This window comes from Octopus bimaculoides, chromosome 2 (assembly GCF_046866305.1).
Source record: "Octopus bimaculoides isolate indiv1 chromosome 2, ASM4686630v1, whole genome shotgun sequence".
In the NCBI taxonomy this organism is placed as follows: Eukaryota; Metazoa; Mollusca; class Cephalopoda; order Octopoda; family Octopodidae; genus Octopus; species Octopus bimaculoides.
In genome coordinates this window covers 152,742,951-152,769,300 of record NC_142929.1, presented here as the reverse complement: position 1 = coordinate 152,769,300, position 26,350 = coordinate 152,742,951, and the positions used below count along the sequence as shown (strand labels likewise).

The following is a 26,350-nucleotide window of genomic DNA, read 5'->3' as shown; positions in this document are numbered from 1 at the left end:
GAAATTATTTTCATGCATAAAAGTTGGTTGTGTTGATTTTTTTTCTTGTTATTGTTTTCCAAAAAGTCTGTTGGAATGCATTGTCACTTTATGACATGAATATAAATGGAAAAATTTATTTTACATTACAGCAAGATGTTCAGGATCAAATTACTCCTGTAACTCAGAAGATTCCTGTATGTGTGTGTGTGTGTATATATATATATATATATATATATATATATATATATATATATATATATAGGGGAGAATTCACAAAAAAACAAACAAAAGACAAAACAGGTGGTGTAGGCAACAAATAGATGTATTAGTTTAACGCTCAGGAAGTGAAAAAGTCTTTAACGTTTCAAGTCTACACATTTCCACAGAAAGGAGCACAAAACGAAACAAGGAGAGAAAATAAAGAATGTGAAGTGGCTAGCGATATCGTCGTTTACTGTCTACTTTCCATGCTGATCTGGCTAAGTTTCTACAGCTGGATGCCCTTCCTAACGCCAACCACTCCAAGAATGTAGTGGGTGCTTTTTACGTGCCACTAGCATGAAGGCCAATCAGGCGGTACTGGCATCAAACACGCTTCAATGGTGCTTTATACTTGCCACTGGCATGGGAGTCACTGGCAACAACCATGCTCAAATGGTGCCAATCAGGCGGTACTGTCATCAGCCACAACAATGTCTTCTCTTGACTCAACAGGTCTTCGTAAGCGCACTTTATTGTCCAATGATTGAAGGGAACTCTTAAATGGGCTGGTAAAGTTGCACTGGCATAGGCCACGGTTATGGTCTCACTTGGCTTGCTGGGTCTTCTCAAGCACAGCATATCTCCAAAGGTCTCAGTTACTTGTCATTGCCTCCATGAGGCCCAACATTCAAAAGTCATGCTTCACCATCTCATCCCAGGTCTTCCTGGGTTTACCTCTTCCACAGGTTCTCTCTACTGCTAGGGTGTGACACTTTTTCACACAGCTGTCCTCATCCATACACAACCCATGACCACATCAGTGCAGTCGTCTCTCTTGCACACCACATCTGATGCTTCTTATGTCCAACTTTCTTTTCAGGGCGCTTACAATCTATCGTGTATGCACACTGACACTACACATCCAGCGGAGCATACTAGTTTCATTCCTTGCAAGCTTATGCATGTCCTCTGCAGTCATGGCCCATGTTTTACTGCCGTGTAGCATGGCTGTTCGCACACATACATCATACAGTCTACCTTTTACTCTGAGCGAGAGGCCCTTTGTCACCAGAAAAGGTAGGAGCTCTCTGAACTTTGCCCAGGCTATTCTTATTCTAGCAGCTACACTCTCAGAGCATCCCCCCACCCCGCTACTGACTTGGTCACCTAGGTAATGGAAGCTATCAGCCACTTCTAGTTTTCCCCCCCTGGCATGTGACAGAAGCTGTTCTCTGCACATTTTCAGTTTTTACCTGAGCATTTGCCACACACAAAAACTATCTTCCCAGTTAGCCTTCCTTTGATATTGTTGCACCTATTATGTGTCCATAGCTTACACCGGATACAGCTTATGAAGTTTCTACCTACACCTTTTCTACAGATCTATCTGAAGGGATTTGTGATTTGATTGCCTTCCTACTCATTAAGATTTTGGTTTTTGCTAGATTGACTCTAAGGCCCTTCGATCCTAGACCTTACTTCCACACCTGACACTTCTCCTCTAGTTCTGATAGTGACTCAGCTTTTAAAGTAAGGTCATCAGCATAGAGAAGCTCTGAGGGGCAACCTGCCTTGAATTCCTCTGTTATTGCCTGGAGGACTGTGATGAATAAGAGGGGGCTGAGCACTGATCCTTGGTGGAACCCTACCCGGAATTCTTCACTATACTCATTGCCAACCCTCACCTCACTGACAGCATCCCTGTATATAGCTTGTACAGCTCTCACTAACCACTCATCTATCCCTAGTTTCCTCATTGACGACCAGATAAGGGATCGGGGGACCTTGTCAAAGGCTTTCTCCATGTCAACGAAAGCCAGGTACAGAGGTTTATCTTTGGCTAGGTATTTCTCCTGCAGCTGTCTTACAAGAAATATAGCATCAGTGGTGCCTTTCCTTGGCACAAACCCAAACTGCATCTCTATACTAACTCTCTCCCTAATTAATTGGGCTATGACCCTCTCTGTGACTTTCATTGCCTGATCCAACAATTTGATACCACTGTAATTATTCATACCTAATGCTACACCAGTCATTGGGTATGACTCAGTCATGTATCACCTATATGGGTGACTAGACTGACCGACACAGTTAGATATTTTGAGCATCTCTGCAGTGATTCCTGATGGACTGAGGGCTTTCACTGTCTTCATACCCTTAATTGCTTTATCTACCAAGGTACTGTCAATTCGGATAGCTGGTCCCTTTGTTGGGTCGACATTCAGCAGACTTTCTTGCGGACACATTTCTCTCCTATGACATCATAATTCTCTCTCACACACTGTCTTTGGTCCTCACAACGCAGAACATTGGCAAAGTTTTTCTTATCTGCTTCCCCTTTGGCTAAGTAAACCTGTCTCTTAGCTTCCCTTATAGCAATCTGATACAAATCACAGCTACCATCATTCTTCCATGCCTGTTTCTTTTCCCTAATGGACCTGTTATGTTGGGTCGAGAGAGGACTTTATACCATCCACAGATCTGGTCAGTAACCCTCAACAGGTTGTCCCGTAGGAAACTCCAGTTGTCTTCCACATCATGTGATGCTGTATCCTCCTCTATTTCATCAAAAGCTTCAAGTAATACATCTCTAAATTTCTGTCCATTCACAGGATCCTTAAGCTTCCAGACCCTTCTTCTCCATGCTATATATATATATATATATATATCATCATCATCATCATTGCTTAACATCCGTTTTCCATTCTGACACAGGTTGGACAATTTAACATAGAACTGGCCAACTGGAGAGCTGTTCAGGCTCCATTTGTCTGTTCTGGCATGGTTTCTATGGCTGGATGCCCTTCCTCATGCCACTCACTTTACAGAGGGTGCTAGGTGCTTTTTACCTGCCACCAGCATAGGTGCATTTATGCAGCACCAGCACAAGCGCATTTTATGTTGCACTGGCACCTGCAAAGGACAAGCATGGATGGCAGTGATTTTACTTAGCTCGATGTGTCTTCTCAAGTACATCAAATCATTACAACTCCCTGTCCCTTGTCATTTCCTCAGTGAGGCCCAGTGTCCAAAGATCCTTTCTCACTACTTCATCCCACATCTTCTTGGGTCTCCTTCTTCCAAGGTTCCCTCCACAATTAGAGCTTGGCACTTCTTTATGCAGCTGTCCTCAGCCATATGCAAATATATATATATATATATGTGTGTGTGTGTCTGTGTGTATGTTTATGTATATGTGCGTATGTGTATTCTTCTCAAGCACAACATAATGCCAAAGGTCTACGTCATGCCCCCCCCCACTCACACAAAACCAGAATAAAATGGGAGATTTAGATTAACTTTTTATTGTAACGTCATAATTTCAATAGTCTTTACATGTGTGTTGCTAGTGAATATTTGTATGTTGTGTAGTAATTGCTAGGTAGTCAGTCACATAATCCCCTAGAAACCCAGCTCTTCTGAAGAAAATAGTAATTCAATCCATTGTTATTTACCAACCTCAGTTGGTAAGCAGTGCTAAATAAAAAACTAAATGAAAAATTATTACTTTCTTCTGAAGATTTGAAATCCATCTCCCTTGCAACTACTGCACAACATACTAGTATTCACTAGTAAAACATGTAAGGATTTTGTAATTTATGATGTTATAATAAAAAGGTAATATAAATTTGCTATTTTATTTTTCTCTTTGATATACATTCTATATTATTCACATGTATATACTACCAAAAGAAAATCAGAGGATAAAGTTTTTCTAACACTTGATTAGAATTTGAAAATATATGGACTTTCATAGAGTTCTAAGCATTGGTTAACCATTATGCTATCTCATTCGAATCTGCAATTTCTGAATATATATATATATATATATATATATATATATAATGCTGCATGTAGACATGTTTGTTTGTGTGGATGTATGTGTCAACCAATAATGGAAACTGTTATTGCTTTGGTTGTCTTGGGACTAAGCAACAACAAAAATGATATTTGTAGTGCAGCTATTTGGCAGAATCAGTTGTGCACTGGAGCTAAATATCATAATACCTTCTTTGTACACTCTTGTGTGTTCCAAGCTGAAATTTACTATAATAAACTTCATTGTGTATTTATCTGGATGTATATTTGTTTTGTGTCCCACTAAAGTGTAGTAGGGAAAAGGGGGACAGAAGAAAGAGAATAAACAATGAAGGAAAGATAGAGGAGGGATAATGATGAGAAAGATGAGAAAGAGAATTATAAGGTGAGAGAGAGATTAAGAGGAAGTAAAGGAAAGGACACTCATGCTACAATGAGACATTTATGAAAATACACACAAACCCGCAAGTCCTAGGCACCTATCATTTGTGCACACACACACACATCTATCAGAGAAGGTGTACTGACAAACATATGGAAATAGACACACTTGTACATATGCATAGATATTCACAAGATTCATGTATATAATAAAACACACCCACACATCTCTCACACTGATTAAGTGCACATGCGCAAGCAAGTGGAGAAATACAAACTCAACAATAGGGAAACACATATATAGATGTAATATATATAATTTTTGAATGAAAATCTGGATGGATAAGTTTAGTAATCATGAATAGATGATCAGAAACTTATTACATGCAGAAATGAATGTTATATTTTAAATATTTGTACAGTATATGCATTGTTTCTTATCATATGAAATGCAGATATTTTTTATAAAATCTTATACTTTTTGTTTCTGTAGTTTGCTTTCTTTTCTTTTCCTTTTTAAATCATATAGCAACAATCTTGATTCTGATTTATTAAACAAATACTAGATTCTCTTTATATATATATAAATAATGTACACACATACATGTGTATATGTGTGTGAATACAGCTCTAATGTCTCACACAAATTATGCAGCATGAATTCTATTATAAATGCTCCAAAGAATCTGTTTTAAATAATAATACATACTAGCAGAATAACAACAATTGGCATTCATGTATCTTTTTCTGTAATAAGCTTTGTTGTATATTATTTTTACATAAATGTTTATCACATAGTTCAATAGTAGAACTAAGAGACTAAGAAGTTCACAAGTTCAATTCCCATAGGGAGGAAAATACACTAAGTTGTTTATTATTTTTATCGTCTGTTATATACTTGTGTGTGTGTGCATGCACACGCACTAAAAGTAAGAAAAATCTGTGGTTTTACATAGAAGAAATGATCAAGTAAATCTGATTGGAAAGAGATTCTTCTCAAAAAATGTAACAAAAAATATGCTTAATTAAGCAGAAATGCCTAAGATATGTACGATGTACTGTACAATGTATATATATATATATATATATATATATATACAATATTTGAAATATATCTATATTTATGGATGCATGCATGCTTAATACATGAAACTTGTAATATATTTTATACAAGAATTTATTTGTATCACCTTAGGAAATATATGCATTGAGCATATATTAAATAAAATTTGTATATATCGCAGTGTGTGTTTCACTGCAACAGCTTTATGTATAGGGCATAATGATATATTCATATTATTTGTATAGAATGCAAACTACATTGCTTATTGACAGAATATGCTACTTTTGGTAAATGAAATTTAATCATAACCCAGCCTAGCAATATATGATGTCGTAACAAGTTTATATCAAATATATGGAATATATGTTATGTTAATTCATGTATTAAATACCAGTTTTAGCTTATTTCTTTTAAAATAACATCATTTTTGATGGTACAAGTATACTAATAAATTTATACATTCATTCTTTCATAAAGTAAAAAAAAATATGGTTCTGGTTATTTCACATAAAATATTTATGAGCTACAACACCTCTGTACTAACTATTGTACCAAATAACATGAAATTTATAAGTTTTGTTTTCTCTTTAAAATGTTTGCTTTTATTTCAGAATTATATCCCAGCACCAATAGAGAAAACATTCCCACTCAATAAAACATTCCCAGATATGGCAGATTTATCGGACTCATTCCTAGGAGAGAGTAACAGTGAAGTTTTCCTTGACTGGAATAAATATCAAATACAAGTGAAAGAACTCCAACTTGACTTAGCATCTGAAAGGGGTAAAGTTATATCAGAGTATTTTGTATTTTACACAAAAACTATTCTTATGATAAATATATCTCTTCAAGTATGCTTTCAGGCATACTGATGATGTTGTACTGTACACCACAAGGTTATAGGCTCCAACTATCATTCACGTAATTATATGGAATTCATTAGTTAGGCACATTCATTTGCTTACAACGGTTTATGTTGTTGAGAAATTCAGCAATATGGATTTAATGGTTATCTAGACTTTTGAAGATTCACAACCTCAACTGATTACTCTAACATTTCGTCAAAATAGCAAATTTCAAACCATGCAATTATAAGAATTTAAACTATCCAATTATAAGAAAATGGGTATAACTTTTTGCTTAATGGTTTAGGAGGAGGAAGGGGCATTCCAATACCCCTCAGTAACATTCTCAGGCTGGTGCAATTGATTTGGTTGATGTTCCGTTTGAACATACGAAGATGGAAATTTCAGAAGGTTGAAAATCTGATTATTGGAAGTGATTAATGCAGGATTTGACATTTAACATGGGGTGGAGAGGCTTGTAGATCTGAATGAAAGTGGTATGTAAGCAGCTAATTCAATGAAGCTGGAGCTGTTGCGATAGAATAGGCAGAGAACAGACAATACATCTGTGGGTTAGAAGTTTTAATTTGTTGGTAAATGAGTTTCTAATTAATCAGGTAATCTTTGTTTAAATGTGGCTTAGGATGTTTGTATACATAGCAGAAAAACAATGTATGTATCTAATGAAAACAAAAACTAAGTCATCATGAAAATTGTATAAAACTGCCTACAACACTATAACAGCTTCCAGACTCAAGAATATATTAAGTAAAAAAATGAAAAAAAAATCATCTAAACATGTTCTTCTATATTTCAATAAATTAGCTGGTTTAGACAGCATTTCAACTACTTCTCAGAAACCTAAACTGTGTTTGTAATTGTTATAGATGAAACTTCAGCAGCCAATTACAATTGAACTTATTTTACATCCCATCAGAGAATCAACTACAGTTGTTAATATCTTTTACTTCAGCATCAACATAAACAACAAAGCAGCCTCTGTGAAGTTACAGCTAGCTTAATCTGTTAGAAATAGCTGCCAAATTTCTTTCAAATGACACCCTGCCTACTGTTTAAAATTAGAAAGTCATATTTCATAGTGTAGTCATAGATACATTATGTCTGAATAAAATAAAAATATTCCCAGTAGGAACATCTTTTATTATTAATTCTACTGGATTAGAGCTGACCTTGGACTAAACAATAAGAAGAAAAGACTCATTAGATAATATAGTCCTTGATACATTACTTGAATATAAAGGCAGGATGGTCATAAATAGAATATCATTGATCTGGTGGACAAGGACTGATCTTAAGCTCAAGAACAACAGTAATGGAGGGCACATTACATAATACAGAGGTGAATAAAGAAAAACATCACTGTTATGTTTGAGTTGCTTCTCATCATAGGTTTGCTGAATCAGGACTGTCCTGAAGTTAAGCAATAAGAAAGTAAGAATTATAATTGTTTTGTTTATGATGGACAAGTAAGTAATCTCACCTAAATAATCCTGTAGAAATACTGTTTTATGCTATTTGGATTTACTTTTACCTGATAGGACAACCTTGTCCTATTTAATCTCTTAAATAAGCCTGTATTTCCATGTCAAGTAACATAATTTAATAATTAGGGACACTTGTTGGTGTTAGGAAGGGCATCCAGCTGTAGAAACTTTACCAGATCAGATTGGAGCCTTCTGGCTTGCCAGCCCTCGGTCAAACTGTCCAACCCATGCCAGCATGGAAAGTGGGGACAGTGAATGATGATGATGATGATGATGATGACTGCCCACTGTCTCTTCAAAATAAGGTTGATGCACTTAATGTTTAATTTTGAACTTCTGAGGGTTGATTACTCTAAGGAAAATAGGAACTAAGAGGATGCACCAAAGAGTTTTAGTTATCTGAAGAAAGAAATGGAGAATATTGTGCTTAGAGTTGGGTTTGAGAAATAAAATACAGTAGGGATGAAGAGAGGAGTTAGGTGAATAAGGAGGGACTTGGACATTGCTGGTAAAGTTTTCTAGTTTATCAGTGAACAAAAACTATTTTAGTAGCAATAGAAGAGACAAAAGGACACAGAATGTTGGCAGGTTAGTCATTACCAGTTCACTAATCAATGAGCTAACTTTTTAAATGCATATCAATCACTTGGGTATTTTTTTTTTTTTCATTATTTTTTTTCCTGCTTCCTCTGCAAATCCTAAAATATTATTATTACCATTTGGCTATACTATTATCATCATCATTACCATGTAGCTGTAATCATACTAGCATCATCAAGAACATAATCATGTGGTTGTAGTAGTAGTGTTATCATCACGAACATCTCCATGTAGTTGCAGTAATAGTTTTATCATCATCATTATCACTGCAATTATTTTTCAATCTATATTCTGTCAACTTGAATAGGGTCTTACCCTCTCTGCTCTTTCTAGTACTCTGTTCAGAATCTCTGAATGTGCTCAATCCTTTCTGCTTGTGTGCAGAGAGAGAGAGCAGTCTGCTTCACTATAATGCTCTGTTATTCATATTTACAACATAATTATTATATTAACATCACTCGCTACATAAATCAAATCTGTAAAAATATATCAGACATTTATGGATTTCATATTTGCTCTTGCCTAATGCAATTTGCCAATCAGCCAGCTAGCCAGCTAGTCAACCTATAAAGCATTTCATGCTAGTGTGAAGAAATAGATGCTGAAACTATTATCATCATTATTGTTGTTGTTGTTAATAATAATAATAATAAGAAGAAGAAGAAGAAGAAGAAGAAGAAGAAGAAGAAGAAGAAGAAGAGGAGGAAGAAGAAGAAGAGGAGGAAGAAGAAGAAGAGGAGGAGGAGGTGGAGAAGAAGAGGAGGAGGAGGAGGTGGAGAAGAAGAAGAAAAGGAGGAGGAGGAGGAAAAAGAAGAGGAAGATGGGGGGGAAGAAGAAGAAGAAGAATTTTTCTAAAATATCTCATTGTTCAAAATGATAATAATAATAATAACAATAATATTTTTACTTGCCACAAGTCCTACAAATGAGAGGACATTACAAAAGCAAATTATCAAGTGATGGGGTTTTTGCAGAATCAGCTGACCCATGCAAGCATGGAAAAATAGACATTACCATGATGATATTGAATTATGGAATAAAAGAAGGAAAAACAATACAACATGGAATTATCATCATTTCGCATCCACTTTCCATGCAAGCATTGATTGAACAGGTCATTACAGTCCAAACCATTTCTTACTTTGAATTACTCTTCTCCTAGCCGGGCCTGGGGAGAATATTCTGCTCGTTCATTTTATTTTAGCATGGTTTCTATGACTGGTTACTTTTCTTGAAGCTAACCATTTTACAGAGCATACTGTTTATTGTGTAATTTGTTGTGACCCCAGCATTAGATAGTTTATCGTGTTCTCAACAAGACGAGTAAAGGGACTGCTCAAATCTACATTGTCACCGCTTATTTACCTACCACTTTATAGAATATACTGGGTGTATTTTATTATGGCACCAGCATTAGTGAAGTTGCCTTATATGCTGCAAAACAAAAAGTTCTCACTTCTGTATCTTACCTCCATTTGTTCGGAGCTACATGACCTGTAAAGAAGAGGAGAGGGTAATTATAGAAGATGAACTTGGATGAGAGCAGTCCTCTCTTTTTATGATCATATCAGCAACAAAATACATAATGACAATGTATAATAAAAAATGCTAAATAGACAAATAATATAAAATTCTTTATAAACACACACCATAATGTCAAATGTGACTTGTACTGATAAAATATTTGGAGATATCTTTGACAGAATTTGAATTCAGAATGTAAATGAACATGACATATATCACTAAATATAATATCTATAAGAAAGACAGCTTGCCTTTTACAAGACAGTATAAATTATGAAAGACAAACAGTTTACAATGAGAAGACAGTATAAGATATCTAAGACAGTATAGAATCAGGGGATATGTAAGAAAACCTATAGTTTCTTACATATACAATATGTCAGACAACACAGAATGATAAGACAGTATAAGTTATGTAAGGCAACTTCCAATTATAAGATAATATATATAAGAAAAACAACTTGGAGTGATAAGGAATATAAGATATTTTAAGAAGACAAATAATAGTGATAATGTAATATATGTAAGACAACTAACAGTAGCAAAACATTATAAGGTGTGTAAGAAAAACAACTCATAGTAACATGACAGTATATGTATCAATGTCAGTCAATGGTGACAAGATGATATAAGTTATGTAAGACAACTTACAGTGACATTAAAGACAGGCAATCTACAGTGACAAGACGGTATCTGAATGTAAGAAAGATAATGACAGTATAGTAGATGTAAGAATGACAACCTACAATGATAAGACAGTATAAATAAGAAAGACAACCTATTGTGCCAAGACAGTATAAGGTGTGTCAGAAAAACAATGACAATATAGTATAAGACAAACATCTACAGTGATAAGACAATTCCAAATATGTAACATAGACTACATACAGTCACAAATCAGAATAATCTACAATAGCATTACAATATAAGTTAAGAAAAACGACTTATATTAACAAAACAGTTTGTAATATGTAAGACAGGCAGTTTTCAATGATAAGACAATATAGGATATATAAGAAAGACACCTTACAGTGATAGATTAGTATAGTTAAAACATACAACTTATAAAGTGAAGTTCAGGGAAATAGAATAACCTACAGTAATCAGATAGTATAAAATATGAAAAATAAATCAGTGGCAAGACAGTATACACTATGTCAGGCAAGCAGAACAGTATATGATATGACTGTATATGTTATACAACCATGACAGTATAAGGTAACATGACAGACAATATATGTAAGAAAGAAAACTTAGAGTGATTAGGTAGTATAAAACATGTAAGATAGTCAACTTACAGTGACAAGAAAGAAAAAGAAAGACAGATTTAGAGATATCAGAAAATGAATATAAATGGATGAGTAAACTTGGAATTGCAAGGAAGAGGTGTCAAACAAAATTACTATCATTATAAGAGGAATAGAAAAGGGCAGGTTAATCATTATTATTAGAAGACATGAATAAACATTAAATAAATGTCAGAAAAATAGTTAATAAAGAAAATCATCATCGTCATCATCATCATCACTGTTATTTGCATCTTTGTTTTTCTGCAACCAGGTATTTTCAACAGTTATTTGACATTTAGGTCTGGCATCTTGCATTGTTGACCCATTTACATTGAATATTGCTGTGTTGTGTTGCAAAAACACTCTCTTGACTATCGAAGGATCTGCATCTTCAATATTCCACCACAACCCTTTCCTCCACTCTGTTTTTACAATTCACATGTTCAATTTTGTTTTTCTCTACAATTACTTCATGCAATGTCATTTTGCTATGATTATTCTAGATTCTTTCATATGAAATCTGGTATCTGCCATCTCAATTATGTTATCAATCAAAAAATCAGAAAAAAAACTTGATTACAGTTATTTACTAATCAAACTTCTCAAAACCACATAATAAACTTGACTGTTTAATTGTTTATGTTCTATGTTCAATCAGTATTTTTATTTAGTTCCTTCCAACTAAATGTAGTGATAGTAGTAGTGGTAGTAGTAGTGGTAGTAGTAGTTTCAGTAATTACCCATCATACCTAAAAATACCATCAATTCTATCTATCTGTTAGTATGTGAGTGTATCAATATCTGACTCTGTATCCGTATGTGTTGGCATGCCTGTATATTTCTTTGTGTGTTTGTATGTTTCACTGTGTGTCTGTATGTGAATTTGATTGTATGTCTCTATGTACCTGATTGGCTCTCTCTGTGTTTATTTGTGTACGTCTGCATTTCTGTCTGTCTGTCTGTCTGTCTGAATGTATGTATGTTTGATAATTTCTGTGTGTGTGTGTGTGTGTGTGTGTATCTGTCTGTCTTTGTGTGCTTCTCTATATGTCTGCTTGTATGCTTGTCTATGTGTGTGTGTGTCTGTGTCTGTCTGTGTCTATTTGTCTCTGTGTGTGTGTGTGTGTGTGTGCACCTGTCTATCTGTCTTCAAAGGATCCAACCATTACAGTACTCCATCAATTTTATGCTAGAGTGGAAACGGCGTGACATTGCCGAGTCAGATGTCTTGGAGGTGTTCCATGAACCGGTCAGCCAAGCGGCGTCCCAGTTGCCCAATGTATAGAGAAAGGCAGAGAGAGCAGGAGATATATGTATATATATGTGTGTGTATATCATCATCATCATCGTTTAACGTCCGCTTTCCATGCTAGCATGGGTTGGACGATTTGACTGAGGACTGGTGAAACCGGATGGCAACACCAGGCTCCAATCTAATTTGGCAGAGTTTCTACAGCTGGATGCCCTTCCTAACACCATATATATATATATATATATATATATATATATATATATGATATATATCATAAATATATCTATATGTGTGTGTGTGTGTATGTGTGTATATATAAATGTAAGTCGCAGGATATGGATTCAAGTAATCCGGTAGAACTCATAAAAAAAGCTCTTTAATGTATCATTCTACAAAACATATAGAATATATAGTATGATACAATACAAGAGAAAACGATAAGGAGTATATAAAGTCGTAAATGACAGAGATATAGTTTGATGAAATTTTATTGAACAATAAGAAAATTCTAATATCACAACAAAATGTTTTGTAACTTAAAAGCATGTAAATAATTTGTATTATATTTTCTTGTTAAATAAAATTCCATCAAAATATTCCTCTGTCATTTATGACTTTATATATTTGTATCTGTACATATATACATAGATGGATGCATATAAAGATTATTATATAGTGGCTTCCTGCACCAGAAGGGGAAGATTGGCAAAGCATATATAAATATTTGCATAAATATGTATGTGTATGTGTTTGGTGGTTGTAAATAATGACCTTGCTGCTCCAGCAGAAAGCACGCCATGCTTCTTGATATGTTTCCACATGCACTCTTTGTAAACAAAATGCCAACTTGTTTCTAGTTCTCCACATAACCATGACTGGGCTGTATTATTGTTGAATTGACTGAGAGATTATTACCTTGATTAGAAATAGGTTGGGTTTGGCTTTGAGGTACAATCCTCATATTTCATAACAGTTAATATTTCATATTGAGGAGGGTGTCCAGCTATAGGTAATTCTGCTCCAGCCATACACTCATCTGACCCATGCCAGCATAGAAAAGTAAATGTTAAAGCAATGACAATAAATGTATATTTATTCTCTTCCTCCTCTCCACTTTCTCTCTCTATTTTCATTTAATTTTTCATTTTATTTTCTTTGCTATTTTCTTCTTACCAAACCCAGAGAATGCTTTACAGAGCCGGAGGAAATGGAATAACCTTATCACAGAAAAGCTAGAATTGACAGCAAAAATGAACAATGAAGTAAGCATTTTATAAATTACTTCCCTACTTTTGTCGATCTTTCTCTATCTGCATAATTCTATCTTTGTTTACTTCCTTTGTTTACTTCCTTTCTTGGAGACTTATTGATTTCCTTTTTTCTCTCTTTGTTCTTTCTTTCTGTTCTTAATTATGTACCTACATATTTGTGAGTGTGTATGCTTGTGTGTATATATAAGTATATTTCTATATGTATGTTATGTGTGTGCATATGGCATTCAATTGGCATGTTAGACACAATACCTTGTAATATTCCTTTTGGTCTTTGTGCTCTGAGTTCAAGTCCCAACCAGGTCAACTTTGCAATTTATTTTTTTTGAGATCATTACATTAAGTACCAGTCTAGGGTGGTGGATTGGTAGAATGATATAGCATCAAATAAGATGCCTTGTAACATCTTTTTCAGCTCTGTGCATCCTAAGTTCAAAATCCATTATCTATAATTGGAAAATTTCAGCACATTGAAGCCCAGTAAAAATGAAGCAGGACTGACTCAAGAAATCCTTAAGGAAGTACACCCAGGTCACTTCCAAGCTACGTGCACTCAAATAAATATTTTTAAAAAATCAGTGTGTGTGTGTGTTGCGGAAATTTAAACAAATGTGAATACATTTTGTTATTCTCTTTGTACACAGTAAAATAAATGAAATACAAAGCATCCTTCTTCTGCCCACTATGAAAGGCGAAAAAATTCTATTTTTAACTATTTTTTCTTTGTTTTTCTAATACTAACTGTTCATCATCATCATCATCATCATCATCATCATCATCAAAATCATCGTTTAACGTCCGTTTTCCATGCTGCAATGTGTTGGACGGTTTGACTGAGGTCTGGAGAGCCAGTGGCTGCACCAGTCTCCAATCTGATCTGGCAATGTTTCTACAGTTGGATGCCCTTCCTAATGCCAACCACTCCGAGAGTGTAGCAGGTGCTTTTTATGTGCCACTGGCACAGGAGCCAATCAGTGGGTACTGGCATAGCCACGTTCAGATGGTGCCTTTTACATTCCACTGGCACGGGAGCCAATCAGGTGGCCCTGGCATCAATCACATTCAGATGCATGCTACCGACATGGAAGTCAGTCAGGGCAGTACTGGCATTGGCCATGTTCGGCTGATGCATTTTACATGCCACCGGACCAGGAGCCAGTCAGGGGGAACTGGCCACAACTACGATTTTGGTTTTACTTGACTTAACAGGTCTTCTCAAGCATATCATAATGCCCAATGAATCAAGGGTACTCTTAAATGGGCTGGACATGCCATGCTTCACCACTTCATCTCATATCTTCCTGGGTCTACCTCTTCCTTAGGTTCCTTCCACAGTGGCACTTCCTCACGCAGTTGTTCTCATCCATGTGTAACACATGACCATACCAGTGCAGTCGTCTCTCTTGCACACCACATTTGATGCTTCTTACGTCCAACTTTTCTCTCAGGGCGCTCACACTCTACTGTGTATGCATACTGACATTACACATCCAGCAGATCATACTAGCTTCATTTCTTGCAAGCCTGCACATGTCTTCAACAGTCATGGCCCATGTTTCACTGCCGTGTAGCATGTCAGTTCGCCCACATGCATCGTACAGTCTACCTTTCATCCTGAGTGAGAGGCCCTTAGTTGCCAGCAGAAATATTTACTCACACCCTAGCAGTTGAGGGAACCTGTGGAAGAGGTAGGCTCAGGAAGACCTGAGATGAAGTGGTGAGGCACGACCTTTGAACATTGGGCTTCACCGAGGCAATAACTTCTGACCGAGACCTTTGGCAATATGCTGTGCGTGAGAAGACCCGGCAAGCCAAGTGAGACCTAAATCCAAGGCCTCTGCCAGGGGTGTAGCCAGCCCACTTATGCAAATCAGATTGGAGCCTGGTGCAGCCATCTGGTTCACCAGTCCTCAGTCAAATCGTCCAACCCATGCTAGCATGGAAAGCGGACGTTAAACGATGATGATGATGATGAATGATATTTAATCTTATCTCTATCTGCATAAGTTCCTTCCTTGGGCTGTGGAATTAGGGGATACATGTTCTTTGAGTAGCCAACAAACACGAAACATGTCAGCACAGTTCCGTTTATTTTTCTATGCTCAACAAGAATAACAAGATATAATTTTATCTGTTGGAAGTTTCATAAAAGGCCAAACAACTTCTTTAAATTTATCTCAGATTTTCTCTTATCTACTGTTGTGCATGCACACACACACACACACACACATGTATGCATTTATAATATTATTTTCATCTAATTCGTGGTATCATGGAAAACAAATATAATCATTATCTCATTAAAATTCAAAGTCTCCTATGTTAGTGAAAACTGTACACTGTAGTGTTAAGCTTCCTTTTACCTCGTATAGGTTTCACTTCCTTTCTGGTAACTGAAAGCTTGAAAATTGAAAAATGATATTATTGTATCAACACAGAAAAGTAATTTTGTGTCATGCATGAAATGTAAATAAATCATGATGTCACCTTACTCACAAACATATATATCAATAAAGAAACACACAGACATATATATCAATAAAGAAACACACAGACATATATATCAATAAAGAAGGAAGGTGATAAATCATAACATTTTAATCTTTTTCCGTTTTTTTTTTTTTTTTTTTTTTTTTATGTGCTTTTTGGATGAACAGATTGCTTTAGTCCAAGTCAGTTTTAATAGGGAGTTATCATCAGACACTTCACAGTGTATTGGGTGCGCTTTATTATAGCACCAACACTAGAGAGGTTGAATGTCTTCAAGAAGACTAAAAGATCCTCTCAACTCTTGATCATCTCCCTTCATTCTCCAACTACAGGAACAATAGTGGAGCCTTAGTATTACTGATTTTGAGTGATTTGTTATGTCTAAAACTTCACAGGTACCTTCCTTATCTTTTTACTGGAATCTAAAGGTTTTTGTTATCTTAGTTTTTGATTTTTTTTTCTTTCAGTATATTGATTTTCTTCATATTCAATTTGAATTTGCCCCCTTTCTATCTTGATATTGATAAGTACCATTTTTCTAATGTTTCAGTTTAAGTAAATATAATTTTTACCATTCACAAATTCTAATTTAAATTCTAAAAACTGCTTGAAAGTAAAATAATTTGACACATGATATAAAAAAAAATTTTTCTTCTTGAAAAATTGATTCAGTTGGAGGTAACTGACTATCACTTCATATTCCATGGATTTCATCTGAAGGGAAGGGATTTGATCAACAAGATTATTACACAGAAGTGTCTTATCCCAAAATAACCAGAAGAGTGTTGTTTTTTTATACCAAAACATATGTAAAGGTTAAAGGAGTTCTAAAAATATTACTCTCATTGCTTGTCATTCAATTTCTGAATAGGTTAAATATAATTATTGTTATACTTGGGGATGGTCATATTTTGCCAATGAAACACGCATACTATATATATTTGGTCTTCAGTTCAGATTTATTTTTATTATTATTTTAGTTTCTTTGTCAAAGCTCTTTTGTCACACAAAAGACATTCGAGCGAGTTCGTTGCCAGTACCGCTGGACTGGCTCCTGTGCAGGTGGCACGTAAAATACACCATTTCGAGCGTAGCCATTGCCAGTATCTCCTGACTGGCCTTCGTGCCGGTGGCACGTAAAAGCACCCACTACACTCTCGGAGTGGTTGGCATTAGGAAGGGCATCCAGATGTAGAAACTCTGCCAAGTCAGATTAGAGCCTGGTGTAGCCATCTGGTTCACCAGTCCTCAGTCAAATCGTCCAACCCATGCTAGCATGGAAAGTGGATGTTAAACGATGATGATGATCCTGTGACCACTTCAATGGCTCTTTATCTCATGTATCTTCTCTTGTTCTGCTTATTCCACTTTGTCATTCTGAAAGACAAAATTAAATAAGTAGGACAAGAGGAGACACATGGAATAAAGAGTTGTTGAAAAGATCACAGGATGTGACAAAAGGATACATTTAAGTAGCAAAATATGTCCAACCCTAAATATAACAATATTTGTTTCAACACACAATTTCATATCGAGAATCTTGAAAAACAAATACATTAAATGTAATTCCCCAACCAATATCCATATCTATTGTTATATTTTTGTTAAGATCAGGCCTCCAAATAAAATATTTGAGATAGATGAAAGATGGAAGGGATACTGGGAGCTGGCCACGGATTTGGGAAGTCTAGCAATTTTTCCACTTATAAAAACAACAAAAAGACCAGACTTAGTCATATGGAACACAGAATGGAGAATAGGAATCTTGTTAGAACTGATAGTACCATGGGAAGAAAACATCGACAATGCAGAGAAACGAAAGGAGAAGAGATACGAGAAATTAATCGAAGAGTGCAGAGAACAGGGATGGACTGTCGAGTACTACCATCTGGCAGTGGGGGCTAGAGGCTTCATTGAAAGGAAAATGACAGCGCTATTCAAGAGAAGATTTGCATTTTCAAGCTCGGAACTGAGAAAACTGATAAGGAGGATACAAGAGGCGGTCGAAAAAGCCAGCTTCTATATATGGCTGAAGCGGGAAGACCAAATATGGCTTGAAAGTCATAACATGCCTAGGTGAGACAGGCTGACACTGAAGTGGCTTCGCGCCCTCCATTGTCAGTTAAAGTTTAGACAGTGTCATGTGACAACTTGCTGGGGCTACTTGCTGGAGCCTAGCAGCGGGAAATTTAGACAGTGTCACATGACAACTTGCTGGGGCAGCCTGCTGGAGCCTAGAAGCAGGTATAAAAAGGGGAATTTGAAATGACAATCAGTCGGACGCTGACACTCGTTGATGCTGCATCGAAGAGGCCAGGGAATAGAAGAAAGAAGACACGCACCCAACATCAGAGCTGAAGACACCTCTGAAAGGGGGGGGCCCCCGCCACGTCAAAACGGTAGAGGAGTAGGGGCCGAAACCGGACGTGGTTCTTCCTGATGATGTCTTGAGCTAACTGGATCCTATAAAGGAGCTGTTGTGGTAGCAGACCACGAAACATGGTTGAAATTCCTTTCCTTCTTGGTTCACATTTTGCTAATCATAAAACTAAAAGTGTTACACGGTGGGCCAAAGCTGTACCACTGGCTGGTGGGCTAAAGTAGCAAACGCTCCTAGGGCTAGCCTGATTTGCAATTTGTAGGGGGGTAGAACCACCCCACCCCTTCCCCTGGGAGAATGTGTCTATAAGCCAGAAATCTACATGAACACAAGCACAGAAATTCACACTTATTAATATAGATGTATGTATATATGAATTCGTCGTTTTTTAGGGGTTTCTTTTTGTTTGCTCTTGAGTTGAAAGAAATTGCACTCCTTTTTTTGTTTTGTTTTATATATAAACTAGAAAGATGTGGATACATGGACAAAAGTTAACATTTATTAATATATATATACATACATACATGCATGCATTAATACATATATATATATATATATATATATATATATATATATATATATATATATATATATATATATATATATATATCTAGAGAGAGAGAGAGAGAGAGAGAGAAAGCATTAGATTTTATTATTTCTCTTATTTCTTCTCTTCGGAAAACTCTCAAATGAAATAATTGAATTCACTCCACTATTTATAATAACATCCTTTTAAATATGGAAAGTTAGTGCTTCTTCGTTTCTAGTGATACATGAAAGTGAAAGTATTTATCTTGCCAAATGTATGTGTTTTCCAGGTCAAAAAATAAAAGTGTTTTTTCCTTTGTGAGAAAAAATGGAAGTGTTTTATGAGCTATTACTTTAATGCACATCATGTTATACACCCAATAATGCAGGAGCTCAATTACTTGCAAAAGAGATAGAATTTCTTTGGAAAAAATGTGTTTGCAATGATAGTTTCTTACAACAAACTCTATTGATAAATCTCCACAGGTATCAATCTGTATGATGCAAGTCTTCACTAAGCTTTACATTCTCATAACAACCAGGACTAAGTCAAATGTAATGAAGGACACCATCACTTTCAGGAAAAGTATCTGCATCTCATGTAATCATTGTCTCGTCTATTAACTTTCAGTACACCTGAGAGGTTAATAGCTATTCTTTGCTCACATAAGAATTTAATTAAAATATTTGGTGGATCTCACTTCAGTAATGACAATGTCCTACCAGACACTTCCATTGCATCTAACCAGCTGTCTGTCATTTTTTACAGTGTCATTTTGACTTTCACTTATTGATCTTTAAGCCACCTCGTTTTCACAAAGTAAATACTTTCACTTTCAAGAGGCCTTGCAAATGAAGAAATGCTAATGTCTTTTTTTCATCATCATCGCTTAACGTCTGTTTTCCATGCTGGAATGGGTTGAACAATTTGACTGAGGTTTGGAGAGCCAGCGGCTGAACCAGGCTCCCATCTGGTCTGGCAATGTTTTTACAGCTGGATGCCCTTCCTAATGCCAGCCATTCCGAGAGTGTAGTGGGTGCTTTTTATGTGCCACCGGCTATGTTAATATGTGAAACAAATGTTGTAAAAACTATATGGTTGTGAAATGATATTCTATACCACACAATGGAATCTGTACCTATGAGGAATGACAGTGATTAAAAGCTTCCCAGCCATGCAGTTTTAAGTTCAGTCCCACTGCATACTCAGTGAGCAAGTGTTTCTACTATATCCCTGGGTCAACTGAAGTAAATTTAGTAGACAGAAACTAAAAGAAGCCCATTGTGTGTGTGTGTGTGTGTGTCTATATACAGGGTGTGATGAGTAAATTGCACCATTTTATATTTTTAATTTCATGCATGCGCATTGTTTGTTTTCAATTTTGTTGGCTACACAGTACAGTAGGATCAGTTGGGCACCATCTGTGAGAAAAACAGCACCATGATGCAATTCACTCTACCAGAAATTTGGAAATGACACACTGTACTGTTTGGCATTCATGCCAGAAGCTCCAGTATGAACATTTCAGTGTTTGGGTGAAAGGGTCAATTTTTATCCCAAGCCATCAAGGACAAGAGGAAAGATCACATTACAAAGCTTTTGAACAAACTCAACCATCACTTCCAACCAACCGAACATGCTTTGGTTTTTCTCAGACGAGAAAAATTTCTGCCAGGGTCTGATGGTGAACACAAAACACCGATTGATTGACGGTTTGGTCTTGGGGGTGGAATTCTTGATGTACAATACCACATTTTCAGGAGTGACACTTGTAGCAGGTCTTCCAGGTACTCATTGTCTTCCAAGGACATTTTTACGCTTTTTAAGTGCCCATGTCTCTCGCAACATCGTGTACAACTTTGCCGCTGTAAGCTTACTGAAGTATGCTCAGTGTCTCTGTAGCAGACTTTCCAAGTTTAACACAAAGTTTCACATTGGCTCTTTGTTCCTGTTCAATGCAGAATCACAGACTACAGCATACACATGATCACAAGAGCATAAATTTCATAACCTGCAAAGTAAATACAGCAATGTCACTTGGCACACTGTCTCATGAAGGTCACAGTTAGCTCTCACTGTACATGCAACCATGTGTTGCCATCTGTTGGCACACTACAGGACTAGTCTGAGAACTTTTACATACCACCTCATATATATGTGTGTGGGTGTGTATACAATGGGCTTCTTTTCATTTCTGTCCATCAAATCCACTCACAAGGGGCTGTCATAGAAAACACTTTCCCAAGGTGCCACACAGTGGGACTAAGCCCAGAACCATGTGGTTGGAAAGCACACTTCTGACCACACAACCATGCCTGTGTCTATATGATTTTATTTATTAGAGCATTATCAAAATGATTATTACTGTAGAGTCTAAGCAATAATAATTGCTTATTTCATTAGAGGTTTCAATGTAGTGAAATTAGCATGTGTGTCCACATCATATCTCTACACCTTATCTAATGCATCTCCCTGCTTATCATTTAATTTGGCTCAAGCAAGCTATCAAACAATATCGAATTTAATTCTATCAGCTCATAACCAATTTTCACTTAGCTCCTGGTGTCAGTGAATACTTGCTACTGATGAAGCTCAAAGAAGCAGAAATCTGGATTTAACAGTCTCAATGCTTCTGCTGGGTGATTTTTGCTTGTAAGAGATGCTTTCTCAAGAAAAATACCACAGTTTAGAAGGCTTTCGACAGTATATATGCTTTAAGTATGATATACACATTGCTAATATGTATATATATATATCGATAGAATTGTGTTGCTGTGACTGAAATAGGTATGTTTGTTAAAAATAATGTATATATTGGGTCAAACCATGCAACCCATGCCTGCATGGAAAATGGAATTAAATGAGGATGATGATGATGATGATGTTTGAAATGATAAATTTATGCAGAATTATCATGGTTTTCATTCAAGAAATTGACTATCAACTGCATTGTTTATTTTCCAAGCAGTGATATATTTTCCTTAGTGCATGTTTGTGTATCAAGTAATGGGTACAAACAACAAAATCATATGAATTACACAGCAAATCAAAATTTAGTCCTCATTAGCTATCTCACCAAATATTCTATTTGTTTCAATACCTTGAGCTAGAACTGCTATCTTAGTAGTATCAACAATCTATTCAGTATAGTTGTAAGGTTACCGATACAATAGAGACAAGCCAAAAACTTATTGAAGTCTTGGTGACTGGAACAGAGAAAAAGCAAGAACAGGGAAAGGAATTATGGTTAAGACTAGTAGCTAGAATAAAAAGGAAAATGTAATTTGATGAAATTAAATAAAACATAAGTTTTTCAATAAAATAAAGCATTATTCAATTGCAATGAAACTACAACTGGCAAAACACAATGCAAAAGTGCAACAAGTATGACATGGAAGGAAAAAGAGATGATTAAATGTCCTTAGGCAAATTATGAAGAGTAAAAAGAATATATGCATTCACTTGGTGAGCAGAGAGGTAAGAGCAGTATGGGGATACACTAGAAACATGAAGTGGCAAGCTGGGAATGGATGGAGGGAGATTGGATAGGTAAGAATGAGATAACACGAAAGAAATGAGAGAAAAGATAATGTGCATATGTGTAAATATCCTTGTATATATGTGTGTGTGGACACATATGTATATATGTGTGTGTGTGTGTGTGTGTATATATATATATATATATATATACATATATTATAATAAACACATACACGTGCATGTATGTGATTATATTGGGGTTCTTACAATTTTGTGTTTGTGTGCATGATTTACAGTTTGTTTGTTTTTTATTTTCTGTTTCTGAAATTTATTGTAATTTAAATTTTTATTTTAGTTTTGTTTCATTTATTAAAATGTTTCTCTTCTGATAAAGAATTGTTAGTTAATTAATTTTACAGAGTTAATTATATAAGCAGACATCTGTAAATTAATGGTATATTGTCATTGTTGTTGTTGTTGTTGTTGTTGCTGTTGTTTTTAAGTTGGAATAAGACAGATCTAACCTAGCTTATTGAGCTATTAGTAAGATGGTGTCAGAAGACTGATTTTAACATTTAACATGGAGCTTGAAGAATTAGAGTGAAAAGATGATTCTACACTATTGACATCCTCAAAATGGAGGACAGCTTGTAAGGCTCGGTACAATGTTTAAAGAGGAGAAATAATGACTGTGAAGAATCTGAGAATGAGTCCAGTGAGTAACAGACTTGACTATAATCTGTACAGTAACAATAGAAGAGAGATGGTTCACAGCAAAATGGTATATCAGAGATTAAAGATACCTTGTTATGGTTGATTAGAAATATGTGGTATAGAATTGAATGTGTGGTTGATCATTTTCGATATTTTATCAAAAGTACCAGACAAATATTATTATTGTATTATTAATATTATTGGGTAGTATCTTGATTATATTGTCATAATCATTATTCTCATCATCCCTGTTGTTGTTGTTTAGCTCCAGGTCAGTTTTGATCCAGCAGACCAAATACTCATCAAAAATACACCAGGCACAAACATTGACCTTTTTTTTTCCAAAATATATTGTCTCAGACTATATTCTATAATGTGTTCTTCAATCTTTTTCTGTTAAGATAGTAAGTAGGCAGTAGTTTGAGACTAATTTGGTTACTATTTCTAGCAGGTCATAGATATAGAGGTGCCCATCTTGGTTTCATCATCAGTGCTATTGTTGTTGTTACTGTCATCATTGCATTACTTCTGTTGTCATTTTTTACAGCATTTTCACTTTCATTATCACCACTACTACTATCTCACCCACCACCACCTTCAATGCCATTACTTCCATCAACACCACCATTACCACACCTTCACTATCAATGCTATCCTCAACACCATCATCATCACTATCACTACTGTCATTACCATCATCATCATAAAAAGTTTGTTACTATCCAAGTGTAGCTTAAATAAAAGAAATTGTGTATAACACCGTCATGCAATTCCACCTTCATCATTCACTTCTTTGTTTACCTTCCTCCTCCCTTTCCTATCACTACTTTCCTCCTCTTTCTTATTTCATTCTAACTTTCCACTTTCACTTTCAGTTGACTACAAAAGCCAGTGAAATTGCCAAATTGCAGTCTGAACTTGAGAAAAGTGAAGCTGAACGCCAGAATCTTGAGTATGAATTACTGAAGGTGATACAAGACCAAAAGCTGGCATCAGACCACGCTGCTAAATCGAATACCAAACTTGAAACAGAAAACTCAAAACTTAAAGGTAACTTGGATTCTTCTTATATCTGTCTGGCAACTAGATATTAATTATTTGTGTTTTTGTTTATATTTTGCTTTATTCAATAATATGATTTTGTTTCATCCTAGCTCAATTTTTGGTTTAAGTCTCTCATTGAACCAAAGTCAATTTAACCTTATAAATTGTCCCTGCTCACTTGTTCCCTTGTGTCAAGCAGCTACCTGCTAGAGTCCATGCTAAAAATGGGGCCATATTGACCTTCACTAATCTGGGAGACTCTGCAAGAGCAATGGGCACTACTTCATCTACTTTGGGCTAAATACTTTTATCACTTCAATCAACTAGACAGTAGTAGCACAAGTTATATTTCATAAATGATTGGTATGAGAAAAGCCAATTTACCAACAAATATTCTTACTGCTGTCATCACTGTTGTTTCTGTTATCACTGTTGTTGCTTCACCACCATCCTCTCTCTTTTCCAATTGCAGTAGCCATGTATCTCCTCTGCAGCAAGACACCTGTTCCTGTACCTCTATCATAATTTAACTTCTCATCACCTGACTTATAGTCACCTTCAGCAAGCACTACCATACCCCCATCCTTCAGTTGTGGGCTCTTGCCTTGCAAGTTTCTTGAAGAACTCACTAGTGCTGGTGCCATATAAATCATACCCAGTATACTCTGTAAAGTAGTTGGAGTTAGGAAGGGCATCCAGTTTGGTGCAGCTCTCTTGATTGTCAGCTTCTGTCAAACCATTCAATGTGTGCCAGTATAGAAAAACAAGCATTAAATTATGATGATGAAATCTAACCACATATTGCACACACTCAGCAAAATTTTTTTTCTTCCTTTCACCAATCTCTCTGTTATGTAAATGCCAAATGTTTAAACGCCTACAATCACTTCAAACTTACACAACTCCTAGCTGAGCTATCCACCTATGCTTTGATTTGGCTTTCATCTCTTGACTTAGAAGCCTCCTGTGAGATCATACTATAATAGTGTGTACTGACAGAGTTCAAACTGATCCACACTGTCATCTCTGGTGTACTACAAACCTTGACAGTATACCCCACCCTCTTTCTCAAACTGCTTATTGTCATCTCTTACAATACTCACTTTCTCAACACCTTGATACATCAAGTCAAACCTGCATTGCCTCCATGAACAGAGATCCCCAAAATATCCTCTAATGGAGACATAACAATCTTGTCTCTAATAAAAAGTGCTAAAACACAATCACTAATCCAGAAACTAACTTCTACTTCATGCTCTACAGTGACTCAAAAATATCTTCCAAATTACTACAAATGTTAAACCTCAATCTTTGAGAGCCTCTCCTGGTTTCCCTCACATTTGTATCATAGCTAAAACTTTATACAACGGTTAGTCTTCTTCTTTAGTACCATAACATACTTCAGTTCTTATTTCTTTACAGCCCACAAGGGGCTAAACATAGAGGGGAAAAACAAGGACAGACAAAGAGATTAAGTCGATTACATCGACCTCTGTGCGTAACTGGTACTCATTTAATCGACCCCGAAAGGATGAAAGGAAAAGTCGACCTCGGTGGAATTTCAACTCAGAACGTAATGGCAGACGAAATACCGCTAAGTACTTCGCCCGGCGTGCTAACATTTCTGCCAGTTCGCCGCCTTGAAGTACCATAACATACTTCAGTTCTGATAAACTGTTGGCTATTTACAAAGCTCAGAAAAAATTCACTTTTGAATACTGTTCACACATTTGTAGCAGTGCTGCTGTTTCGTGCATAGACATCTTACAACCACATCCAAAAGATCATTTAACTGATAGGCAAAGATTCACTCACCAACGGACTACAACATCTAACCCAAACCCATTAATACTCTGTTTACTCTCTCTCTCTCTCTCTCTCTCTCTCTCTCTCTCTCTCTCTCACTTTCTCTCCTGTCACTGCTATAATGAATTCGGTTTCAAACTGGTTACACCTGACTTTCACCTAGGTCCACCCAAAA

At 35.9% G+C, this 26,350-nt stretch overlaps 1 protein-coding gene across 10 annotated transcripts in view; it reads left to right on the top strand.

Annotated features, from left to right (window-relative positions):
- The window catches only part of LOC106874333 (coiled-coil domain-containing protein 171), a 186,359-nt gene that overhangs the window by 27,224 nt on the left and 132,785 nt on the right, over positions 1 to 26,350 (top strand). For 8 of the 10 annotated variants that reach the window (XM_014922027.3, XM_014922026.3, XM_014922028.3 and 5 more), the window contains 3 exons: positions 6,058 to 6,229; positions 13,644 to 13,723; positions 24,201 to 24,375. In XM_014922027.3, coding sequence (XP_014777513.1) covers positions 6,058 to 6,229; positions 13,644 to 13,723; positions 24,201 to 24,375 — 427 coding nt within the window. Of the gene's footprint in view, positions 1 to 1,063; positions 1,261 to 6,057; positions 6,230 to 13,643; positions 13,724 to 24,200; positions 24,376 to 26,350 lie in introns of all 10 variants that reach the window. The other 2 variants (XM_089347930.1, XM_089347931.1) reach the window with 2 other exon arrangements.